Raw genomic sequence first — 27500 nt, 5'->3', positions numbered from 1 at the left:
GGGTAGCTTTATCATTTCATAAGAAAAAATTAGAGAAAATATATTAATTTAGGAAAACTTGGCTTATTAGGCAAATCGGGCTTTGCATAGTAGGCTGAGAAGTGCGTTCTGGCTACTAGGTACGACATATATATATATGTCGTACCTAGTAGCTATATATAACACACACACATACATATAGTCCTCCCCTCTCCTCGACGCCCTTCTACATCACCATCTTCGCCTGCACCATTAACTCTCAAGTAGGTTATTTTAAGGTATCGCCAGCCCCTCCCTAAGGGGGAACCCCACTGGTGTGATATCCCTTACACTTCCTTTAAGGTAAGCTGCCTTGAAATACAGTACAGTGTTCTTAGATTACAAAACTGCTCATTTATTTACATATATTTGTAGTTCTGTGTAGTGAGATCGGAAACGGAATTATATATTACTCTTCTTAACAGCAACTCACATTATTTATATCAATTCACATCAATGAATTTAAAAATCAATTAAAAAAACATAAATTCCTCAAGGAATTTGAGTGAATGAAATGCTATTGTTTACGATATTATATATATATATATATATATATATATATATATATATATATATATATATATATATATATATATATATATATATATAGCCTCGTGTATATCATGATTGAATGAATCCTCCCCTAAAGCACCTTAGTTGTGCTTTAGGGGGAGGGTTATAAAGTGTCAGTTGGGTACCAGTTAGGTACTCCTCAAATCCTTTCTTATTGTGAGCGTTTGTGGTTTGGTTCTGGAACAACGGTCTTTTATTTTTGAGGCGCGAGTCTGAGTCCCCCAGATGATTCGAGTGGATGTAAGGATGATCATACAGCCCAGGCTATATGATCATCACATCTTTTTTTTCTGTCTACTGTGGTCATGTATCTCTCTCTCCCCTGTGTGGCCCGCCCCCTCTCTCTCCCTCTCTCTCCCTCTCTCTCTCTCTCTCTCTCTCTCTCTCTCTCTCTCTCTCTCTCTCTCTCTCTCTCTCTCTCTCTCTCTCTCTCTCTCTCTCTCTCTCTCTCTCTCTCTCTCTCTCTCTCTCTCCCTCTCTCTCTCTCTCTCTCTCTCTCTCTCTCTCTCTCTATTCCAACAATGTGGCTGGACTTACATGTCACATTCAACCTTCCTATTCTCACAAATCTTGCTTTATCTCATAAACTTGCATTAGTTTCGAGCCTAAATTTAAAATTGAAATATATTTCAGCGGACAATATACGAATCAGATCAATTATATTGTGAAACTGCGTGGGTGTGTGTGTGTGTGTGTATTTACTTTTTATGCCTGCAGAATCGAGCTATTAGCTCTTGGAACCCTTTTCTTACCAATCGATTTTTCGTCTATTATGTCTATTACATATATTTCTCTCTAACCCCCCACCCCCATCCTCCAGTGAGCAGCTGTCTAACTCCCAGGTACCTATTTACTGCTTAGTGAACAGGCGCAACAGGGTGAAAGAAACTGCCTATTTGTTTCTGCTTCAGCTGCGAATCGAACATGGGCCATGAGGACTACAACCCCCGAGCGCTGTCCACTCAGCCAGGAGACCAGTGTGGACACCTAGTTGTGCTTGCGGGAGTTGAGCTTGGGCTCTTTGGTCCTGCCTTTCAGCTGTCAATCAACTGGTGTACAGATTCCTGAGCCTACTGGGCTCTATCATATTTACATTTGGGTGTGTGTGTGGGAAGGTCGGCCATCTTGGCGCGCGGATTGAACGCTCCTGGCTGGACGTTCTTTCCACACCTTACCTCGAACTCATCTTTGAATTCAGCTGGCTTCTTTGGGCCAGTGTGTGCTCACTGCAGCTACCCAGGGGTTCACAGGACCGGGGGAGGCCGGAGCCTCCCTAATGGACGCCTCCCCGAGCGGGGGCGCCATGGATGTTGACAGCAAGTCCCAGAGAGGAAAACGTCTGTTGGAAAATGAGTCGGCTGATGCTGCCCCAGACCGAGATGCTAAGAGGATGTCTTCCCCTTCAGAAGACCTTAGTCTTGTTGTACCCCGTTCCTCGTTTGTGGTAGTCCTAATCCAGTCAGAATCAGGTCAGTGCGTCTCTGCAAATCCTCGTACCTTAGGTGCAGAAATCGAGGCTTCCGTATTGTGGCCACATTGCCTGCCTGAGACCATACGTACCCTGGGTAGGGGTGCAGCACTGAAGCTACATATCAGAAAGGAGGCTCTATCACACATCTGTGTATCCGACATTATTAAGTTGGGGGACTGGCCTGTCAGGTGCCGACAGGTATTGTCGCAGGAGGAGGAGTCTCGGGCCCGGTATGGGAAGATTGGCCCAATTGACCAGAGTGTAGATGTGGATGACATCCAGGCCGCTCTGCAGGTATTAGGGGGTGCATCAGCGAGATTATTGGAAGTTACCAGGATTCGCGGAGCAGCAGGGCCGACATCCATGGTCCGTGTAAAGTTCGATGGGCACCTCCCTGACCGCGTGGCACTACACAGGACCTCGTATCAGGTTCAGCCCTACAATTTCCCTGTGTTACGATGTTACGCTTGTCATCTATTGGGCCACAGTCGCCTGACCTGCCGTAATGCAGCACGTTGTACAAACTGCGGCAAAACAGGCCATTCAGACAGAGATAACGGCGGGTGCTCTGCTGCACCTCGCTGCTTTTTATGCCATGGCCATCATAAGGTTACGTCTAAGAGTTGCCCTGTATATCTTGAGGCCCTCCAGTTGGACATCGATCATAAAACAGCGGGGACACCTCGACATGAGCTGTTCCAGAAGTTGCGCACCCTCAATCAGCCTATCGCTTCTCGCCTTCAGGTTCCCCCTGGTCGGGTCTCTTCACAAGTAGGAACTAGCAGACGCTCTTGCCTGTCCCAGTCACATGCCTCATACGCCCAGGTTGCTAATCGATTTTCCCTCCTGGGTAGCCTTGACACTGACGGAAACTCATCCACGGATACAGACATGGACGCTCAGTCTCGGCCGGAGCCTAGCACTCGTCACCCTCCTGCCTCTCCTGAAAGAAGCCAACACCGGCGTCGTCGACACACCCATCGATCAGGAGGTACTGCTCCAACAGACAGTCCTGATGATCCTCTGGTCCCCCAGGCACTTTCCCAAGGGATTGTGACACCGGGGGAACATGAGGCCCAGAGTGAGGCTCCCACCAGTCGCAGACGCCGTCAAGAGAGTTCGCGAGCCGACCACCGCTTCCGTCAGGCAGAGAGAAGCATAGATCAACATCCTCTGGACTGGAAGTCATTGATACCACACATTTTACTTACTTTGTATGAGGGTTTTATGGCTTTTTCTAGTGGTTCCCCCTTTGGAGACGTCTGTGCACTGGTGGTCAAAAAGTTAGCTGTTGTATTTCAGGGATAATGGCGCCCCATCCTGAGAATACTGTAGTGTTTTGGAATGCCCGCTCCCTTTTAAGAAGACGCAATTTCTACGCAATTTTGATTCCACCTCACGTCCATGTCATCATTCTCGACTCCTCGACACTGCCATCACTCGTCTCCGGATTGGGCACACTTGCCTGGTCGCACATCTCCATCGTCTACGGCTGGTAGATTCCCCATACTGCCAGTGGTGTCCGACCCAGGAGGATACAGTGGAGCACCTTCTTCTTCACTGCCCTCGATTTCATAGCGCTCGCGTCAGACTACAGAGTGCTGTTCGTAGGCTGAATATTCCCCGCCTCACAGTTCCCGTTCTCCTTGACGGGGCAGGTGCGAGAGATGAAGACGTTCGTCATGACATCCTTCGCCATACCTTCCGCTTCATCCGTCATGTCCGTGGCCTGAAGAGACTGTAAAATATGTGGCCTGAGGAGATTGTAGGGTCTATAGCCTGAAGAGACTATAGGGACCCCATCCCTCCGCTATTTCCCGGTATCGGGCAGCCGGGGCGCATCCGATCCCACGATCGTCGTCGCCCCTAAATCAACACAACAACAACAACATATTTACATTTGAAACTGTGTATGGAGTCAGCCTCCACCACATCACTGCCTATAATTAATGCATTCCACCTGTTAACTACTCTGACACTGAAAAAGTTCTTTCTAATGTTTCTGTGGCTCATTTGGGTACTAAGTTTCCACCTGTGTCCCCTTGTTCGTGTTGCACCTGTGCTAAATAGTTTGTCTTTATCCACCCTCCCAATTCTCCTAAGAATTTTGTAGGTGGTTGTCATGTCTCCCCTTACTCTCCTGTCTTCCAGGGACGTGAGGTTTAGCTCCCGTAGCCTTTCCTCGTAGCTCCTACCTCTCAGTACCGGGACAGTGTGGGTGTATGCGCGCGCGTGCTTGGTGCAGCATCGCGGTATACAAGAGGGAAGTATATACTCACCGGAGGCATCAGTGAGCCAGAGAGCATAGCGCGAGTAATGCCAGTAGAACCAGTGGTGCGGCCGACTCATGCCCGGGTGGTGACGGAAGGAGAGGGAGAAGATGAACACCAGGTAAAGCAGGTCTGAGATGGCCAAGGCGGTGAGGTAGTTGTTGGTGGAGGAGCGCATCTGGCGCCTGGTGAGGACCACGATGGTGACGGCGTTGCCCACCACGCCCACGATCAGCACCATGGGTACCAGTACCCGCTGTACCACGTACCGGGAGCCCGCCAGGAACGTCTTGTATCCGCTCACGTCCTCAAACTCGCTCATTTCCAGGTCGGTGGTGTTGGTGGTGTTGGAGAAGGGCGTGGTGTATGGGTCGATGGTGGGCGTGCCGGAGGCGGTGGTGGGTGGGTCCAGAGATGTGGGCGTGGGGGTGGCGAGGGTGGTAAGGGCAAAGGCTAGTAATGGCGCCGCCGCCCCCGCTGCTGCTGTGCTTACGTTCAACATTTTGGCGGTTGTCTGCGGTTACGCAGTAGACTGGCTTGTCGCTCCCTGCTGGCTGCTAGTCCCGGCAGACATCATCTTGCCGCCCAAAACGACGCTGGTTCGACGCCTCGTTTACACGACCTCCCCCACGTGACGTCATCAAGCTGGACAAAGAGAGAAAAAAACATGATATATGAATTGCTCCAAGTGGTGCCATCTGTCGCCACATTACGCTAGTCACAACGCTAAATACGGTAATATTATTATGATTATTACTTATTAATTAATAATAATAATAATAGTTAATAATATTACTCACAATAATAAATAATGTATTATTATTTAATAACCTAATAACAGTAATGCAATACAAAAAATTACACTAGCAGTAAAATCTTTAATTCAAATAAATGGAAACAACATGTCATTTTAACATCGTCGAAACCCAAGGGACAATTCCACAATAAAATAAAAAATAAATAAAAATTCGTTGTGTTCAAATTGTTACTGTTTTTTTTGTTCAACTTAAAAAAAAAATACTTTTTTTTTAGTATTTACACAACTTTTATTTGGGTTACCAGAAGCGGCTCACGATGTCAACCTTCTAATGGAAATAGATAATGTTATATGTTGTGAAGTCAGGGCTGACGCTACAAGTTTCCCCCAGATACAAAACTTGTATTTTGAAATAAATCATTTCAGTTATATGTTGTGAATTCAGGGCTGACGGTACAAGTTTCCCCCAGATACAAAACTTGTATTTTGAAATAAATCATTTCAGGTTCTACAGGTCACAGGATATTTGATAAGGTTCAGAGCCCATATCACATTTTGAAAAATCCTATTATGAGGCTATCCCGCAAAAAATGAAAATTCATTAAAAAACTCACATTTTAAAAGTGCTCTAATAATATGAAATTAAAAAACAATAGTGATTACTTGACTTTCCTCTCTTTAGATATGGTAAATCTTGACTAAAACACTAGTATTGTTCTCATTTACAAGAGTTATGTTATTATCAGGGCAACGTAGCTAACTGTACATTAGGGATAATGGCAGCTATCCCACAGTCTTGCACCAAAGACTCTCACCGATATATCACGCTAATGTGATCTCATTTTGCATGTAACGGAATTACATTCCGTTACATTCGCGCACAGGCAGTCATGCCCCTCAGTGTAGGGGCCTCGCGGCTGAGTGGACAGCGCACGAAGACAGCTTCAATTCGTAGTCCTAAGGGTCCGGGTTCGATTCCCGGCGGAGGGGGAATAAAAAATTTGCAGAGTTTCTTTCACCCTAACGGGCTGCTTCCTGGAGATGTGGGCGTGTGTGTGTGTGTGTGGTAGAAATATATGTAGTAGACAGAATACAGGAAAAATAGATTGGTTAGAAAGGCGGGCGTCCAAGAGCTAATAGCTCGATTCCGCAGACACAAATAGTAAACATACACACAGACCCAAACACTCACGCACGCACAAAACACTCGCCCCCTACACACACTCATTCCTAGACACACTCATCTCAACACACACACACACTCAAACACACACACCTCCTCGTTGAATACAACGCATCTCAGCTCAAACCACTTCTCCATCTTCAAAAAGTATTAACAGACGCTCTCTGTCAATATGATGTGTGACAGAAAAATCACGGTTAAAATTGCAATTGTATTTCTGGTTTTGATGCCAAACAGCATGGTAGGAGGAGGAGGGAGGCGTTTCAGGGAATGGGTCACTGCATTCCATTAGCGATAATGGAACGTCAGAAAATATATTACAGAAAACGATCGATGGCTTGAAATTCCAACTCATTCTTCATCTCTATGGCGCCTTTGTCACTCTAGGAGACTGTGTGTGTGTTTTTGTGTATGTGTATGTGAGAAAGAGAGAGTTAGGGATGTTTTTATTGAAGGAGAAATCAGCTTACTGTGCGGTGGAGGCGGCAGGGGGGGGAGGGGGAGGGGGGAGGGGTCGCTAGTGTGGTTGTGTGGTAGTGTGGTCGTAAGTATCTGTCATTGTGTCGTAGGATGGTTCTCAATGTCAGTCATTGTATGGCAGAATGGTCTCCGCTGTCAGTCATTGTGTGGGAGGATGGCATTTTACCGTCTGTGTGTGGGGGGTAGGATGATCTTCAATGCCTTTTACTGCTAAGGACCCTGAGAAGGAATCCAGTCACTATATGTTTCTATTCCATCATACACTGCAAGAATGACTGGGGGGGAACAAGCTCACCTCTGTAGGAAAGTGTTCTCTAGACCTTAGACTTGAGAGTGTTCCCATCTTTCACAATTATTTTATCTGGGTAAGGAAGGTTAATCATCTCTATTTCTAAGTTAAACTATATTGGTCAAGTCGAGTTCTGCTTCACTAAGTCCCTAGTGGTGTCCAGATCGAAACGATGTGTGTGTACTTTTCCTTGGGTTATTTCATGACTTCATCTCACAGATCAGCCAGCATCTTCATCTCACAGACCAGCCAGCACCTTCATCTCACAGACCAGCCAGCATCTTCATCTCCTCACAGACCAGCCAGCATCTTCATCTCACAGACCAGCCAGCATCTTCATCTCACAGACCAGCCAGCATCTTCATCTCACAGACCAGCCAGCATCTTCATCTCGCAGACCAGCCAGCATCTTCATCTCACAGACCAGCCAGCACCTTCATCTCACAGACCAGCCAGCTTCTTCATCTCACAGACCAGCCAGCATCTTCATCTCACAGACCAGCCAGCACCTTCATCTCCTCACAGACCAGCCAGCATCTTCATCTCACAGACCAGCCAGCATCTTCATCTCCTCACAGACCAGCCAGCATCTTCATCTCACACACCAACCAGCATCTACACCTCCCTGACCACTCCCATTTCCTTAACCTCTTCCTATCTTCACCTCTTATATCTTCACTTCTCAAATCACTCCCTACCATCATCATTCTGACCCATCTTCAGCTCCCTGACCTCTCCTAACGCTCAGTTAACTCGTTTCTTTCAAGCGGCAGCCGACCTTGAAGACCGCGGTCATAAATTGAACGAACTGTATAATGAGAAGTGACAAAATCTTAAATATGAGTCTTTTTATTACATATTTTATTACATATTTACATAAGTTTTGGGGTATAGTGAGACTCGTTCAGGTGGCAGCCGACTCTCAAAGACGCATTTATCAATTGTAACGCGCTGTGTATTGTGTATTCAAAATCGTTTTTTCTTAACTATAAATTAATATTACGATATATTAATATTCGTTATATAAATAGGAGCAGATTAGGTTAAGTCAGGTGTTTAGGTTAGGTTAAGTTAGGTGTCAAGATTACGTTAAGTTAGGAGCCTAGGTTACGTTAAGTTTGGTGTTTTAGGTTCTGTTAACACGTTTTTCGTATTTGCATTACGTGGGTGAGCAAGGAGATGGGCTCTGGCGACCGGTCCTCAGGCCAGGCTCGTTAAAGCAGCGGCCGTTTTCCAAAAACACATTCATTAATTTTAACGTATTGTATAATAAAATTATTTGGCTTGCATATATAAATTAATATCATTAAATTTTAAAGTTCTATACATAGTTAGGCGTAGATTAGATTAGGTGTTCGGGCTCTGTTAGTTATTATTATTAGTTGCAGTACGTAAGTGAAACATTGACAGAGCTGCAATTCGAACGCAGGTCGCCTGCGAGACCGTGTTCGAGAAATGTTCGAACATCATCAATTGTGATTCGTGTGTAATCGTTGTTCTTTCATAAACCGAGAGGGTAGGGGGGAGGGGGGTAGTTTGGCGGGTCGATTAACGAATATTTGGCATTTGTTGACGAGGCTACGTTGACCGACGCATTTCATCACAAAACGCAATCCACGAGCACGACAATCTTGTTCCAAGTACTATAAGAGTTTCACGAAGGCAACTACAGTCCTCTTGCACCGACAAATTTCCTCCAATACACACAGAAATCACAATAGCGTGATGTATCAGATATACCATGTCGTAACTCAGTCGATTAAGGCAGCGTCTGGGATTCTCTCGGACGTAGGTTCGAATCCTCATCACGGCCCATGTGGATTTGTTAATTTCCTATAATCATACTGGATTATTTCCTTTCACAATTAGACAGGTTTCTATAATACTTTAATGACGTTCAGTGCTTCACGAGAGTCTATAAGGCTTTTAAAACGTCTAATGCAACCCGTCCTCACACTATGGTTATCTATGTTAAACAACACTATTTTGTTTGCCTACTGCATTAACAAACAAAAAATCTGACTTATTATGCTCCATTCGACCTCAAAGGTTCTATAGCTTGACGAGCAAGTTCTTCTTATGTGTTGTTAAGAGATCAGGCTACCAGGGCGACACTGCACCACTACACCAGGGCCGCAGCCACACCTCCACTATACCAGGGCCGCAGCCACACCACCACTATACCAGGGCCGCAGCCACACCTCCACTATACCAGGGCCGCAGCCACACCACCACTATACCAGGGCCGCAGCCACACCACCACCAATATACCAGGGCCGCAGCCACACCACCACCACACCAGGGCAGCAGCCACAACACCACCACACCAGGGCCGCAGCCACACCACCACCACACCAGGGCCGCAGCCACACCACCACCACACCAGGGCCGCAGCCACACCTCCACCACACCAGGGCAGCAGCCACACCACCACCACACCAGGGCCGCAGCCACACCTCCACCACACCAGGGCCGCAGCCACACCTCCACCACACCAGGGCAGCAGCCACACCACCACCACACCAGGGCCGCAGCCACACCTCCACCACACCAGGGCCGCAGCCACACCTCCACCACACCAGGGCCGCAGCCACACCTCCACCACACCAGGGCCGCAGCCACACCTCCACCACACCAGGGCCGCAGCCACACCTCCACCACACCAGGGCCGCAGCCACACCACCACCACACCAGGGCCGCAGCCACAACACCACCACACCAGGGCCGCAGCCACACCACCACCACACCAGGGCCGCAGCCACACCACCACCACACCAGGGCCGCAGCCACACCTCCACCACACCAGGGCCGCAGCCACACCTCCACCACACCAGGGCCGCAGCCACACCACCACCACACCAGGGCCGCAGCCACAACACCACCACACCAGGGCCGCAGCCACACCTCCACCACACCAGGGCAGCAGCCACAACACCACCACACCAAGGCCGCAGCTACACCACCGCCCCACCAGGGCCGCAACCACACCACCGCACCATGACGGCGCTACACCAAGACCATCATCACACCACAACTCATCCAAACATTCCAGCCACCAAAAAAACACTCCCCTGGGATGAGCCTCTCAGCATCACCAAACCTTAAACATACACCCACTACATGACTCCAACTAATCACCATTCTTTACGAGATGTAACACAGTGAAAACACACATTTTGGCTGAGGTCTTGTGCGTCGCCAAACAACAGCTGTTACGAGAGACCAGCGACGAGGAATTCCAGGAATAACACGCGAGTTCTTCGCGTGAGAACGATGAAGTTTATCCTGCCGGAAAATACAAATAACAGAATACAATATAGTGTTACCATCCCGCGACACGTGCAGGTTTTCCACCCTTAACTTGCGCCCGTGTATATATACCGTTGTTTCTGGCCTCACAGGGAACGGGGTACTGCTTACATTTATGCCCCTTTATTTATTGAGTAAAAAGAGGATCAGGTAGAAATAAATGCAGACGTGGAAATATCTTATACATATGTATATATGTATAAATATATAAATATATATAAATATAAATATATATATATATATATATATATATATATATATATATATATATATATATATATATATATATATATATACCTGCTTGATGGGGTTCTGGGAGTTCTTCTACTCCCCAAGCCCGGCCCGAGGCCAGGCTTGGGGAGTAGAGCAATCAGGCTGTTGCTTGGAGCGGCCCGCTGGCCCACATACCCATCACAGCCCGGTTGGTCCGGCACTCCTTGAAGAAAACAATCTAGTTTCCTTTTGAAGATGTCCACGGTTGTTCCGGCAATATTTCTGATGCTCGCTGGTAGGACGTTGAACAACCGTGGACCTTTGATGTTTATAGTGTTCTCTGATTGTGGCTATGGCACCCCTGCTCTTCTCTGGTTCTATTCTGCATTTTCTTCCATATCGTTCACTCCAGTACGTTGTTATTTTACTGTGAAGATTTGGGACCTGTCCCTCCAGTATTTTCAATGTGTATATTATTTGGTATCTCTCTCGTCTCCTTTTTAGTTAAACATTTGGAGAGCTTTGAGTCGGTGCCAATAATTTAGGTGCTTTATCTCGTCTATGCGTGCCGTATATGTTCTCTGTATTCCCTCTATTTCAGCAGTCTCTCCTGCTCTGAAGGGGAAAGTGAGTACTAAGCAGTACTCAAGACGGGACAACATAAGTGATTTGAAGAGTACAACCATTGTGATGGGATCTCTGGACTTGAAGGTTCTCGTAATCCATTCTGGCTGACGCAATACTTGCTTGGTTATGCTCCCTAAACGTTAGGTCGTCGGACATCATTATTCCTAAATCCTTGACATGCTGTTTTCCTACTATGGGCAGATTCGATTGTGTTTTGTACCCTGTATTATGTTTAAAATCATCATTTTTGCCGTATCTGAGTACCTGGAATTTATCACCGTTAAACATCATGTTATTTTCTGCTTGCTATGTATATATATATATATATATATATATATATATATATATATATATATATATATATATATATATATATATATATATATATAAATGTATATATATATATATATGTGTGTGTGTGTGTGTGTGTGTGTGTGTGTGTGTGTGTGTGTGTGTGTGTGTGTGTGTGTGTGTGTGTGTGTGTGTGTGTGTGTGTGTGTATTTACATACACACACTTGTGTGGTGGCTGAATGGACAGCGCTCTAGATTCGGGGACCTAGGGACCGGGGTTCGATCTTCGGCACCGCCGGAAAAACAAATGGGCTGAGTTTCCTTCACCCTGATGCGCCTGTTACCTGGCAGTAAATAGGTACCTGGGCGTTAGACAGCTGCTACGTTTGGCGTGAAGTCACCAGTGGAGTCCCACAGGGCTCTGTACTCGGACCTATTCCTCTCAATGTTTGCAGACGACCCCAAAATTATGAGAACGATTAAGACAAAGGAGGACTGTTTGAGGCTTCAAGAAGACCTGGACAAGCTGCAGGAATGGTCGAACAAATGGTTGTTAGAGTTTAACCCAAGCAAATGTAATATAATGAAGATAGGTGTAGGGAGCAGGAGACCAGATACAAGGTATCATTTGGGAGATGAAATTCTTCTAGAGTCAGAGAGAGACCATACCTGGGGGTTGATATCACGCCAGACCTGTCCCCTGAAGCCTGGCTAACATAAGAACGGCCTTTAGAAACTTGCGTAAGGAATATTTCAGAACTTTGTATACCACATACGTCAGACCAATCCTGGAGTATGCGGCTCCAGAATGGAGTCAATATCTAGTCAAGCATAAAACTAAACTGGAAAAGGTTCAAATGTTTGCCACCAGACTAGCACCCGAACTGAGAGGTATGAGCTACGAGGAGAGACTACGGGAATTAAACCTCGCGTCACTGGGAGACAGAAGAGTTAGAGGGGACATGATCACCACATACAAGATTCTAAGAGGAATTGATAGGATAGATAAAGACAGCCTATTTAACACAAGGGGCACACGCACTAGGGGACAAAGGTGGAAATTGAGTGCCCAAATGAGCCATAGAGACGTTAGAAACAATTTTTTCAGTGTCAGAGTGGTAGACAAACGGAATGCATTAGGCAGTGATGTGGTGGAGGCTGACTCCATACACAGCTTCAAGTGTAGATATGACAGAGCCCAATAGGCTCAGAAACCTGTACACCTGTTGATTGACGGTTGAGAGGCGGGACCAAAGAGCCGGACCTCAACCCCCGCAAGCACAATTAGGTGAGTACAACTAGGTGAATACAACATGCAACAAATAATTTCTAGAATACAGAGCACTATGAAGACAATCTCTCGCCAATCCAAATTACAATTTATAAGTTAGTCCCGAGAGATGACTCTTAGACCAGGTGAGTACAATTAGGTGAGTACACACACACACCAGGAAAAACGTAATCTTAGGATTTAAAGATAAGACAAACGACCTGGGGAATTAACTGGTCACGAAAGCAAGACAAAACAATGACATATGTAACGTCGTGTACAAATGAGACACGAGTCACACAAAGCTGGAAGAAGTGCAGGAAATAATGAGAGACGTGAAAAATGGGGCAGTGTCTGCTGGATAGTTGGTGACAAATGCTCGCTTTGTTTACGAGGTAACTGTGGCAAGCCCCGCAGCAGCAGCCACAAGCTCCACAGCAGCAGCCACAAGCCCCACAGCAGCAGCCACAAACTCCACAGCAACAACCACAGCCACAAGCCCCCACAACAGCAGCCACAAGCCCCACAGCAGCAGCCACAAGCCCCACAGCAGCAGCCACAAGCCCCACAGCAGCAGCCACAAGCCCCACAGCAGCAGCCACAAGCCCCACAGCAGCAGTCACAAGCCCTACAGCAACAGCCACAGCCACATGCCCCGCAGCAGCAGCCACAAACCCGGTGCTTATACACGAAAACGGACGAAATCGAGCCTGATTATATCTACAAGTTCTCATGACGCAATTAGACATCCATTTGGGAATACCACCATTCATTTTGTCTCCCCAGACACCCCCATTACCGAAGCTATAATATAAATATACCACCAGCCCAAACTTGGGCTTGGTATTGGGCTTATTAAGGCCGATCAACCGAGGGGGGGGGAGGGGGGGTAATAATGGACACCACAACAGCTTTCTCGTATTCCGTAGACCTATTCTTTAGACCTATTCTGTAGACCTATTTTTTAGACAGTTGTTAACAAAAATAAACTCCGTGTCTATACCGTAACTATTTGGGTTTTATTGTGGTTGATTTCATCCCTTAATATCGACCCTGTTGGTTTGATGTTTGTGAGTAAAAGGCTTGTTAGCCTCTGTAGGTCATTAAAGCCGCGACGTGAGTTTATTGGCCTAACTAGCATATACACTTTTGTCTTGAAAATAAGTCAGAAATAAATTGTTATCCCTAAGTAAATATCCCTTGTGAAGAGCATTATATTTCTCGATGCATATATATATATATATATATATATATATATATATATATATATATATATATATATATATATATATATATATGTCGTACCTAGTAGCCAGAACTCACTTCTCAGCCTACAATGCAAGGCCCGATTTGCCTAATAAGCCAAGTTTTCTTGAATTAATATATTTTCTCTAATTTTTTTCTTATGAAATGATAAAGCTACCCATTTCATTATGTATGAGGTCAATTTTTTTTATTGGAGTTAAAATTAACGTAGATATATGACCGAACCTAACCAACCCTACTCTTACCTAACCTAACCTATCTTTATAGGTTAGGTTAGGTTAGGTGGCCGAAAAAGTTAGGTTAGGTTAGGTTAGGTAGGTTAGGTAGTCGAAAAACAATTAATTCATGAAAACTTGGCTTATTAGGCAAATCGGGCCTTGCATAGTAGGCAGAGAAGTGCGTTCCTGCTACTAGGTACGACATATATATATATATATGTCGTACCTAGTAGCCAGAACGCACTTCTCAGCCTACTATGCAAGGCCCGATTTGCTTAATGAGCCAAGTTTTCATGAATTAATGTTTTTTCGACTATCTAACCTACCTAAACTAACCTAACCTACCTTTTTCGGCTATCTAACCGAACCTAACCTATAAAGATAGGTTAGGTTAGGTTAGGTAGGGTTGGTTAGGTTCGCTCATATATCTACGTTAATTTTAACTCCAATAAAAAAAATCGACCTCATACATAATGAAATGGGTTGCTTTATCATTTCATAAGAAAAAAATTAGAGAAAATATATTAATTCAGGAAAACTTGGCTTATTAGGCAAATCGGGCCTTGCATAGTAGGCTGAGAAGTGAGTTCTGGCTACTAGGTACGACATATATATATATATATATATATATATATATATATATATATATATATATATATATATATATATATATATATATATATATATGTATATATATATATATATATATATATATATATATATATATATATATATATATATCTATATATATATATATATATATATATATATATATATATATATATATATATATATATATATATATATATATATATATATATATATATATATATAGTTGAGCGCTTTGCACGATTGCTGGAAATCTCATGCATTTATTTGCAATCCATTTATCAATCAGGATTAGTTAATCGCACAGTCACTCAGCCAGCCGGAGGACGGTCGGGTTGACGATGTTTGTCAACAAAATATGTCGTGTTCCAGTACACCTTCCAATACTATACAATCAAATTTACAGATTCACCTTTGTCCCCAAAGTTGTATTTGTAAATTCAGATAATAATAAAGATAATGATAAAAAATAATTATCTCATATTTAAGTTGATATTATATGATAAAGTTATGTATAATGTTCAGCCTAAGGTAGATTGGGTTAGGTGTTTTGATCATGTTAACAATTATTTGAGTTTTTAACAGGAAGTGATTGAGGTATTTCCCAGGTGTGTTTTGAATGTTGGAAGTGAATTAATATTTTAAGTCGAGTCATATATATAATGTTGTTTCATTTGTAAGTTGAGGTGGAATAGGGGGTTCGAGGTGCTGCTCCAGGAGTAAGGAAAGGAAATATGAAGGGGGAAAAGCGCCAAGGCATTGCGACTACATATAACACTTGGAAGGGGTCAGGATAAGGATTTGGGATGGGACGGGGGGGGGGGGGGGGCGCCAAGATTAAGGAATTAAGGAGCACTTGGAAATTTTTCATGACGTTGAGCTGATGAAAAAGACTGCAAATATGACTTCAAACTTTCCTCAAAAAATGTTGCGCTTACTTTTTCTAATCAAACCGCATCTTTGATGCTTCACCCACCTATTGCAAAAATATAAATAATTGCCAACATAACCCAAACACCTGACCTAATCTACCCTAGACCTAACTTAACACCTCCCAGCTATAACATATAATATTGATATATAAACACGGCTCTGCGTACGTGTCACAATAAAATATACTAATATACCTTTAAGGAAGGCCGGTGCTTGAGCACATAGGTTGCCTGAACTATATCAAATGCCATAATATCTACCAGGGCTGTAGAAGACTCGAACCCTGGACCCCCACGCGTGTGAGGCCGAAGTTCTATCCACCGAGCTAGACCTCAGTCTCTTAGAGCCCCAGTCTCCCAGAGCCTCAGTCTCCTAGAGGCCAGGTAAATGGAATGTTTATTTCCACGGAAGTGTGTGTAGACGACAATTTATACCATAATATTTAATAACATTTATTTGCATTTAAGATGAAATTACTTTTAACGATGTTGAAAACAACTGACGTATATGCTTCTGGCGACGGTCGAAGCTTGGATAAGCTAGTACTGAGACTGGTTTGTAACGCTAAAGGCAGGGGTCCAGGAGCTGCAACCCAATATACCCCCATGAACTTGACTGGTTCTAATAGAGAGGGGAGGGGTAGTAGTAGGGGGTGTTCAAAGCATGCAAAGTTTGATTGCATTTCGTTTGACTTCACATCGAACAGACACATATTTCCAGCTTTACTGTCATTGCCCCGCGACTGTCAAGCGAACCCCGTCAAGCAGAGTGGCATTAAAACAGCGCCGACAGTATGAACGACACATGCAATCAGAGATGCTGCTATCTCCGCAGACAGCAGCTCTCGCATCGCTCACATCTTTGTTGTAAACAAACATATCTCATTCCTACCCAGCAAACACTGCGCCTTCTTCTTCTTCTTCGAGTCTTTCAATTCATTATTTCCCGCATTTCTTGCATATTTGTATCTTTAGGTGATACTTGACACCGCCCGTGAGTATATGTGTCACTTTCTCGCAGATGAGCATGACGGCCTGAGCGAGGGAGGGGCAACGGGTTCAATTCCAGTTAATTGCATTAGGAGAAGAGACTATCCTGGGGAAAAAAACAGTCCTTACCATTGGGGTGGGAGGGGGGGGGGGGGGGTTAAAAATAGCACAGCTTAAACCCCCCCCCCTCTCTCTCTCTCTCTCTCTCTCTCTCTCTCTCTCTCTCTCTCTCTCTCTCTCTCTCTCTCTCTCTCTCTCTCTCTCTCTCTCTCTCTCTCTCTCTCTCTCTCTCTCTCCCTCTCTCTCTCTCTCTCTCTCTCTCTCTCTCTCTCTCTCTCTCTCTCTCTCTCTCTCTCTCTCTCTCTCTCTCTCTCTCTCTCTCTCTCTCTCTGTCTCTCTCTCTCTCTTCTCTCTCTCTCTCTCTTCTCTCTCTCTCTCTCTCTCTCTCTCCCGGGAATTTGATTAAGGTTAAGGAAGGGGGAGCAAGCAACTGCTGCTGCTGAGGAGATATTTACATACAAGATCACACACACAGTTTTTTCAGGTGTGGAGGGATTGGTTTTGCGGAGACAAGGCAGATGTCACTCTGTGGGTACAAGGGCATGTATTCCTCTGTGGGTACAAGGGCATGTATTAATATTCCTCTGTGGGTACAAGGGCATGTATTAATATTCCTCTGTGGGTACAAGGGCATGTATTAATATTCCTCTGTGGGTACAAGGGCATGTATTAATATTCCTCTGTGGGTACAAGGGCATGTATTAATATTCCTCTGTGGGTACAAGGGCATGTATTAATATTCCTCTGTGGGTACAAGGGCATGTATTAATATTCCTCTGTGGGTACAAGGGCATGTATTAATATTCCTCTGTGGGTACAAGGGCATGTATTAATATTCCTCTGTGGGTACAAGGGCATGTATTAATATTCCTCTGTGGGTACAAGGGCATGTATTAATATTCCTCTGTGGGTACAAGGGCATGTATTAATATTCCTCTGTGGGTACAAGGGCATGTATTAATATTCCTCTGTGGGTACAAGGGCATGTATTAATATTCCTCTGTGGGTACAAGGGCATGTATTAATATTCCTCTGTGGGTACAAGGGCATGTATTAATATTCATCTGTGGGTACAAGGGCATGTATTAATATTCCTCTCTGGGTACAAGGGCATGTATTAATATTCCTCTGTGGGTACAAGGGCATGTATTAATATTCCTCTGTGGGTACAAGGGCATGTATTAATATTCCTCTGTGGGTACAAGGGCATGTATTAATATTCCTCTCTGGGTACAAGGGCATGTATTAATATTCATCTGTGGGTACAAGGGCATGTATTAATATTCCTCTGTGGGTACAAGGGCATGTATTAATATTCCTCTGTGGGTACAAGGGCATGTATTAATATTCCTCTGTGGGTACAAGGGCATGTATTAATATTCCTCTGTGGGTACAAGGGCATGTATTAATATTCCTCTGTGGGTACAAGGGCATGTATTAATATTCCTCTGTGGGTACACGGGCATGTATTAATATTCCTCTGTGGGTACAAGGGCATGTATTAATATTCCTCTGTGGGTACAAGGGCATGTATTAATATTCCTCTGTGGGTACAAGGGCATGCACATTTTAATCTGCTGCTGATAGGACATGCAATTGTGAAAGAACATGCCACAGTCTGTGGCTACAAGAACAAGTAGAATTAAAGCAGTCCTCGAGCGCACGCTGACGCGCATCTGTGGCCGCGACAAGAAGCAAAACTGAGGCTGACGCGGAGAAGCAAAGAATCGAAGTTTCATGGACTCAGAAAACTGAAAGTTTTACTGAGAGATATAATACGCTGAAAGACAACAAAATACGTAGTTGATTGACTTGCTCTTTTGGCCTACATAGACGACATATATGACAAGGAGCATCCGCATTCGCTGCGTACACAAAGGTCGCATTGAATTTCCTTATTTTAGATGACGTAAATCAATACGGGGGTTGCGGGGGAGGGGGGGGGGAATCTGTATATTGGAAGGGATTTGAGGTAGGATACGAGGACGTGCGGCCCTCAACCACCTGTACCATTGAGGATCGAACGCCAGACCTGCAAGAGACCTGAAAACCATCGCTCTGAGACTGTTTTCCAAGTCGATGTTCCGAGAGTTATTTCTTGGCTTATTTCACACTGGGTTTGATCAGTGGATTCCGTGAGAGCTTTTTTTCTTTTTATATTCCAGTTCCCAGACACGGAGTTACTGACAAATGACATGGGAACCAAACCCACAAGTGTCCCTGTAGCGAAGGTTTGTGGTGGGCAGCGAGGTACTCAGAATAAAGTATATTTGAGAGTACCCTCGACAGAATACCTATAGGAATACCTAAGAATACCAAATGCCTAAGAATAACCATAGCTGAAAATTCCTAGGAATACCCATAGCTAAAAATTCCTAGAAATACCCATAGCTAAAAATCCTAGGAATACCCATAGCTAAAAATTCCTAGGATTACCCATAGCTAAAAATCCTAGGAATACCCATAGCTAAAAAATCCTACAAATACATATAGCTAAAAATTCCTAGAAATACCCATAGCTAAAAATTCCTAGAAATACCCATAGATAAAAATTCCTAGAAATACCCTTGGTTAAAATGGAGGAGAGGTTACAACGGATATTGCGGGAGAGTGTAAAGAGAAGCTCATCGCCGCTACGTGGAAGCTTGGCAGGTAAGCACAAACACAGGAGAAATACACTGTAAGTTACGATTTAAACTTCCATTGCGTATGGAGGTGAAACGCGAATAAGCGATAACGAAAGAAATAGGTGACGGAAAGTCGATGGTAAATGCATTTTCCATGAATTGGAAATGGAGTGAAATTGTTAGGTGGCAGAGGCATTTGGAATAAAATAGTTGCATACTTGAGTGTTTGTGTATGTGTGTGTGCGTTTAATGTGTGTGTGTTTTGTGAGTGTGTGTGTTTTGTGTGCGTGTGTGTTTTGTGTGTGTGTGTGTTTTGTGTGTGTTTGTGTTTGATGCAAAATGTCTCAGTTCCGACTTGCTCATCTTATATTAAACTTACAGTTGTATATTGAGTAAGCTTCAAACACCTTTTCGTCTAATCCAATTCTACTCATCGACAAACACAAATAAGGCTTAAAAGATGTTCTTTGTCATATCTCTGTGGCGTCTTTGAGTGTCTCAAGATAACGAGTCTCTAGTTTCCATCTACGCAGTCTCATTCTGCTCTTTCCAGCTTCGAACCGTGCCCATTTGTCTTCTTTTCAACTGCAAATAAAATCTTTTATGTTGCAGCCATATCCCACCTATTCTTCCTCTAAGGCAATGTGGTTGAGGTTCGGTTTCCTGTTGTTCCTCTTAGCTCAACCCTCTCAGCTCAATAACGATCCTTATTGCACCTGTTTGGACCTGACAGTTTTGTCTGGTATTTTTTAGAGTATTTTTGTATGATATTTTTTCAAGGGTTCCATGCCGGCGCTGCATACGCAAGACCGGGTCTTACATACGTTGTATATATGGCTCGGAAGGCTCCCGGAATTTCTAGAATGCTTCACGGACGTTGGCCAGTTTGGTATATATATATATATATATATATATATATATATATATATATATATATATATATATATATATATATATATATATATATATATATATATATATATATATATATATATATATATATATATATATATATAATATTTCTATAGCAATATGTTGACATTGACAGCCATATTGACATTGTTGAAATGTCAATATTCTCTTGCAGGGTATTGCAATCCTTTTGTGTTCTCAATCTTAATGTCAGTTTTGCATAATCAGCAAAAAAAAAAAAAAACATCGATGTTAAAGAGCAAATTTTCTGTCATGTGTGTGTGTGTGTACTCACCTATTTGTACTCACCTATTTGTATTAGCGGGGTTTGAGCTCTGGCTCTTTGGTCCCGCCTCTCAACCATCAATCAACTGGTGTACAGATTCCTGAGCCTACTGGGCTCTATCATATCTACACTTGTGTGTGTGTGTGTGTGTGTGTGTGTGTGTGTGTGTGTGTGTGTGTGTGTGTGTGTGTGTGTGTGTGTGTGTGTGTGTGTGTGTGTGTGTGTGTCTACGACCTCTGGGTCTCTACGACCTCTGGGTCTCTACGACCTCTGGGTCTCTACGACCTCTGGGTCTCTACGACCTCTGGGTCTCTACGACCTCTGGGTCTCTACGACCTCTGGGTCTCTACGACCTCTGGGTCTCTACGACCTCTGGGTCTCTACGACCTCTGGGTCTCTACGACCTCTGGGTCTCTATGACGTCCGCAGACTCACAAAAACAACATGGCTACCTTTCTATCGTTGAGCTATTAAAACAGTGAAATTTGTTTTTAGTATGTGGAAGCTAAAATGATTATATACCTTTTAGGAAGAAACCCAAGTCGGTCGATCATACAGCGATCACGTTACCCTAACGGTCGTTAATCGCGAATAAAAACGGACATTAAAATATCACAAAACCAATCACCAAACGCTGGCAGAATAATCCACCAGATAAAACCGACATTAGAATTTTAACCAAATCAGTTACAGAGTTAATCAATTAACAGAGTATAAAAATATATATATACGCTCGTTTTCTCTTTCTCTCTCTCTCTCTCTCTCTCTCTCTCTCTCTCTCTCTCTCTCTCTCTCTCTCTCTCTCTCTCTCTCTCTCTCTCTCTCTCTCTCTCTCTCTCTCTCTCTCTCTCTCTCTCTCTGTCTCTCTCTCTCTCTCTCTCTCTGTCTCTCTGACGTACGCCCTCTCCCCCCCCCACTGTTTGTAATAGCAAAATATTGTTTAACGAGTTGCAATAACAGACACGCCAATATATTCCATTTTCTCCCCCACACACACACTCCATCAGTTTAATATTCAGGGGAAACAGGGTTAAAATGATGCTGAGAGTCGATATCAATCCAGGTGCCCCACGTCAGGTCTATTTTGAGGTCAAATGATATCATAATAACATTAAACTCACTACAGTAACTCATTACAAAATAGCATTACACTCACTACTTTTACTCATGACCAAGAAATGGGCAACAAATCTCGATATTTCTTAAAAGTTATATGACATTATTGGCTTTCCGGAATGGTAGTAGTGTAGACCCAATTAGCGAAATAATTGAGCTTGGCTTCCCTTACGTACCATCAGCTGTTTCAACAACTTGACGAACAACATTAACAACAACAAGGGTCGTTACAACTATGTAGTGTGTCACGGAGAGGTTGTGGGAGTTGTGTTGGGGTGTGGTAAAGAAATACGCGGTTCGCCAACTGGTTTTAAAGCCTAGCTAACCCTTTTACCCAACCTACCCTAACCTAACCTAACCTAACCCAACCCAACTTAACCCACCCTAACCTAACCTAAGCCAGGCCAGCCTAACGTTACCTTATGCTGAGCAATAACGCAGCTTAAGGTAACGATGTTCACTATTCGGTTTTGACTGTTGTAAAAAAACAAACATGGGTTTTGTTGGTTCGTTTTTGTGTTCAATTTGATCTCTGAGCACATCAAGGGGGCACGGACACCACCAACCGCCCCCTCCGACCAGTGGTATACACACACACGTGATAAACATACAAACATTCAACACAAACACACACACACACACACACACACACACACACACACACACACACACACACACACACACACACACACACACACACACACACATACACACACACACACACACACACACACACACACACACACACACACACACACACACACACACACACACACACACACACACACACACACACACACACACACACACACACACACACACATACACACACAGACTAAGTGACTTACCTTACACATGCCTTGTTCCACACATGTTATAACCTGTTCCCTCCTCCCCCACCACCCACAACCACAACCAAGTGACCAATCCTCTTAAACTGTCAGTGACGTCATCCCCTGACGTCACCGTCACGCTGATGACGCAAACTGACGCATCGTCCGACCACCGCACTGCCAGTACACCCTTTGCCTTGTAGCGGGGGCTGGACGCAAGACGCAAGACGCAAGTAGGTGTGATCCATCTTAACGATTGTTACCCTCCCCTCAATTGCTTCAGGTCAGGAGTGAGTGAGTGAGTGAGTGAGTGAGTGAGTGAGTGAGTGAGTGAGTGAGTGAGTGAGTGAGTGAGTGAGTGAGTGAGTGAGTGAGTGAGCAATAAGGTTGTAAATGTCCAATTTTACCCATTAAACTATAAATAACTCCACAAAACAACTGCCACATCGACACAAAATATTGTCCTAATCGGTACACACATATTTCTTAACTTTAATAATAAAAAAACACCTGTAAATCGATATCCTAATACAGGAAATGACGTCAGCAGCGGCAGCGGCGGTCCAGGACTCTGAAGTAAATATTGTATGCGTCGTCGACCGCTTATACAGATTATCCTCTAGTGCGCTCAAATGCGTTAATGGACTGCGCACGGACGCCCGCCGCTAACACAAGCCTCTTCCACCGCACCCATCAGCCACGCCCTCAGGTGATAGCGAGAGACGCTTAAAAGGAATTTCTGACGCTTAGTAGAAGAGGGATGTCGCTTGGTGACGTCACGTGGAGGATGTGACGTCACGTGGAGGATGTGACGTCACGTGGAGGATGTGACGTCACGTGGAGGATGTGACGTCACGTGGAGGATGTGACGCCACGTGGAGTATGTGACGTCAGGGGCAGGCTGTGGCAGGAAGCACAGGCTACAGGGTGGGGTCAGCCTGTACATCAAAGTCACACTTAACTGATGTGGTTGGAAGTGCTGGTAATTAGATTAGAATAATGCCAAATCTGGTGATTGTATATACAATCACCAGATTCAAATCCTCAGTTGTTTAATGACCAGGTTTTGAGAATAGAATATTGCTTAGAAAACCCTCACAAATCTTGCCCTTAACAACATTATGATGCTGGGGGACTTCAACTACCAGTATCTAAAATGGGAAAAATGTGGCAAGTGCAGGAGCCGGTCGGCCGAGCGGACAGCACGCTGGACTTGTGATCCTGTGGTCCTGGCTTCGATCCCAGGCGCCGGCGAGAAACAATGGGCAGAGTTTCATTCACCCTATGCCCCTGTTACCTAGCAGTAAAATAGGATACCTGGGTGTTAGTCAGCTATCACGGGCTGCTTCCTATGGGTGGAGGCCTGGTCGAGGACCGGGCCGCGGGGACACTAAAAAGTCCCGAAATCATCTCAAGATAACTCAAGATAAGTTGCACCAGAGAGAATCCCAGGTAAGTGAACGGTCACTTAACTGTTCAGTGTGACTAAATGAACAGTCACACTTAATTTTACAATGATGAACAGGTTTGAAATGTAATTACACACAGAAATGACAATTGCGTGATGCATCAAACGACCATAGTCGTAGCTCAGTCGATTAAGGCAGCGTCTGGGATGCTCTCGGACGCAGGTTCGAGTCCTCGTCACGGCCCTTGTGGATTTTTCCTTAGAAACGTAATGTTTACAAATACATGTTTACTCCGATCACAACCTAATCGAAGTTCAGACAAGTAAGGACAATAGCCTCGTGCAAGCCAGTCTCAAGAGGAGGCGAACTCAGCAAAACTTAATAACAAAATGATAAAATTGGAACAAAGAAACCAAAAGCCTCGCAGAAATATGCTGGGAAGAATAGCTTGATCATACAAACTTATATACCACTGCACACAGAGAGCACAATAGCGTGATGCATCAAATGAACAAATCCACAAGGACCGTGATGCATTAAATGAACAAATCCACAAGGGCCGTGATGAGGATTCGAACCTACGTCCGAGAGGATCCGGTTGCAATTCTTTGGACCGTGTCGCGGCACAGTCGATTAAGGCGCGTCTGGGATCCTCTCGGACGTAGGTTCGAACCCTCGTCACGGCCCTTGTGGATTTGTTCATTTTATACCATTGCTTTAAGAAAATAAGCACAATAGCACTAAAAAAACACATGAACAAGTCACATACCACTAACAAAAAGAAGTGAAAAAAGTTTCTTCGCTCTATATAGACGAAGAAAACATTTCTCAGAACAACTTGGACGCTTCAGTCTGTGCCAAGAACGACGAGCAAGGCTACGGAGAAACAGAAGCGCCTCGAGTTAAAGTTGCAAGAATCATATAAGAGCCAGAAAGAGAGAGGCAAAGAGAGCAAAAGACCATCAGTGAAATTTACAAGAATCCAAAATTCCTTTTTTTTTTATCATTTGCAAAAAGGCAAGTTACAGCCTCGCTCCTGTGCCAAGTAAGTTTCCTACGGGCTTGCCATAGCCAGTGCTACTTGAGTTGCTGAATCTTACATAAACAAAAACAAAATCTTGACAAAAAAACTAAGTCGAGCATTGGGCTCTTACACAAAAGAGGTGAGGAGTGAACCTTCACAGATGACAAGAAAGAAATGAGTGAAATACTGAGGTCTACGGTACGATACTGTTTTCAGTGAACGCCCTGAACCCATTGAAGATCAAAGAACGAAGTCACGATGATGAATGCGGTTCCAGCATCGAACCAGATGCCAGAGATGCCACCCTAACCCCACTGCCCTTTGTGAAGTAGTTATAGACAGCATGATCATGCACTCTCTACTGGAAATGCCTGTTGCAAAAAAATCACTATATTAGAGGTGATGACAATCGACTTGAGAATGATCCAAGACGGACCTAAACGTCGTCGTCCCTTCACTTTCTAGTGTGTTGTTTGATCAACACTATATTAGAGGTGCTAAGCATCTTAAGGAGACAGAGCCCAGATGTTGGTGTTATTCCCTACACACTTAGAACAGCGGAGATCACACCACTTTACAAAGGAGGTAATATTGCAAATGAAAACAATTATAGACCAATAGTTATAATATAACAAATAACTTTTTTATTTAAAGAGTGCTAAGACGATCACAAAATACATGGAATCGCGGTGTCTACATAACCCTGGACAACACGTGTTCAGAACAGGGCGCTCCTGCCTCTCACAGTTGCTGGACCACTATGGCATCACCTTAGATGCCATTGAAGACGAGCAAAACGCTAATAAAATATACACAGATTACAGGAAATTTTCGTAAAATGTGACCATGGTGTTATTGCACACAAAAATGCGTCAAAAAAGAATTTGTACTATTACACTCTGGGCTCTGTTCATAGTGTAATAGTCGACGAGGTAAAATCCGGACCATGAACCGTGAAAAAATCATTCCCCCCCCCCCAGGGTACTGTGCTTGTTCCAGTACTCTTTCCTATCCTCATATTAGACTTAGACAAGCATATACACAATAATACTGTATCATCCTTTGCAGACGACAAAAGGATTTTCATGAGAGTAGACAACATAGAGGACTCAGCTAACCTCCAATCCGATGTTAATCAGGTCTTTCAATGGGCCGCAGAAAATAACATGTTTAATAAATATAAGTTCCAGCTCCTGCGCTATGGAAAAAAAACGAAAATATTAAAACGTAAACCAACATATGAAACGAAATCAAAACCCACTACTGAAAAGGAAAACAAGATAACAGATTTGGGAGTAATCATGTCAGAAAACCTTAATTTTAAAGAACACAATAAAGTAGCCTTCACAACTGCAGACAAGATGACAGGTTGGAAAACAAGAACCTTAGAAACAAGAGACGCCATACTAATGATGATACTTTTTGAAGACATTAGAGCCCTCTTATCTTGAGAGAGGTTATCTTGAGAGGATTTCGGGGCTATAGTGTCCCCGCGGCCCAGTCCTCGACCAGGCCTCTACCCCCAGGAAGCAGCCCGTGACGGCTGACTAACACCCAGGTACCTATTTTACTGCTAGGTAACAGGGGCATAGGGTGAAAGAAACTCTGCCCATTGTTTCTCGCCGGCGCCTGGGATCGAACCCAGGACCACAGGATCACAAGTCCAGCGTGCTGTCCGCTCGGCCGACCGGCTTCCTCTTGGATGGAATATTGCCACACACTAACAGTCCCAATCGAAGCTGGATAAACTGGCGACCTAGAGAACGTGAAAATATCTTTTATTGCTAAACTCCACTCAATAAAACCTCGAAATTATTGGGAACCGCTTAAAAATATTAAATCTGTGTTCTGTAGAGCTCAGGCGAGAGTGAGACATAATGATCAAGACGTGGAAAATAGTAGAGAGACTGGTTCTACATCTGCACATGGAAATAACACCATCATGAAATTGGAATCGCGGAAAAGGAACTATCGGAGACCGTCATTATCCCGGGAACAAATATTTCCGAATTGTTTTTTTCATTATTCACTCTGAACAATGTCAAGTGCATCGAGGGGAAGGGAGGGGATGGTGGAATGGTGAGGGGGAGAAGGGGGAGGGGAAAAAGGGGAGGGGGAAGTGGAATGGTTATGTGGAGGGGGAGGAAAAGGGGGGGGGGATAGATGGAGGAGTGGAAAGAAAGAAGGGTTGGGGGAGAGAGAGAGAGAGAGAGAGAGAGAGAGAGAGAGAGAGAGAGAGAGAGAGAGAGAGAGAGAGAGAGAGAGAGAGAGAGAGAGAGAGAGAGAGAGAGAGAGAGAGAGAGAGAGAGAGAGAGAGAGAGAGAGAGAGAGAGAGAGAGAGAGAGAGAGAGAGAGAGAGAGAGAGAGAGAGAGAGAGAGAGAGAGAGAGAGAGAGAGAGAGAGAGAGAGAGAGAGAGAGAGAGAGAGAGAGAGAGAGAGAGAGAGAGAGAGAGAGAGAGAGAGAGA

General features: G+C 44.2%; 2 protein-coding genes across 2 annotated transcripts in view; one reads left to right on the top strand and one right to left on the bottom strand.

The window, feature by feature from the left end:
- LOC123761942 (FMRFamide receptor) overlaps positions 1–27500 on the bottom strand; it is a gene marked incomplete in the record, with an annotated part of 246136 nt that overhangs the window by 43679 nt on the left and 174957 nt on the right. Inside the window, 1 exon segment of the mRNA XM_069300260.1 lies at positions 4342–4974. Within this exon segment, the coding sequence (XP_069156361.1) occupies positions 4342–4834 (493 nt within the window).
- LOC138351591 (transcription factor SOX-9-like) lies at positions 13036–13488 on the top strand. Its single transcript, XM_069303404.1, has one exon. It carries the CDS (start codon positions 13036–13038, stop codon positions 13486–13488), a length of 453 nt encoding a protein of 150 aa, XP_069159505.1.

The sequence above is a fragment of the Procambarus clarkii genome, chromosome 5 (genome assembly GCF_040958095.1).
Source record: "Procambarus clarkii isolate CNS0578487 chromosome 5, FALCON_Pclarkii_2.0, whole genome shotgun sequence".
In the NCBI taxonomy this organism is placed as follows: domain Eukaryota; kingdom Metazoa; phylum Arthropoda; class Malacostraca; order Decapoda; family Cambaridae; genus Procambarus; species Procambarus clarkii.
This window is presented reverse-complemented; position numbering and strand designations above follow the sequence as displayed.

Bases quoted from the DNA above. Each gene is read 5' to 3' on its own strand.
- LOC138351591 (XM_069303404.1), top strand. From the start codon at position 13,036: ATGAGACACGAGTCACACAAAGCTGGAAGAAGTGCAGGAAATAATGAG.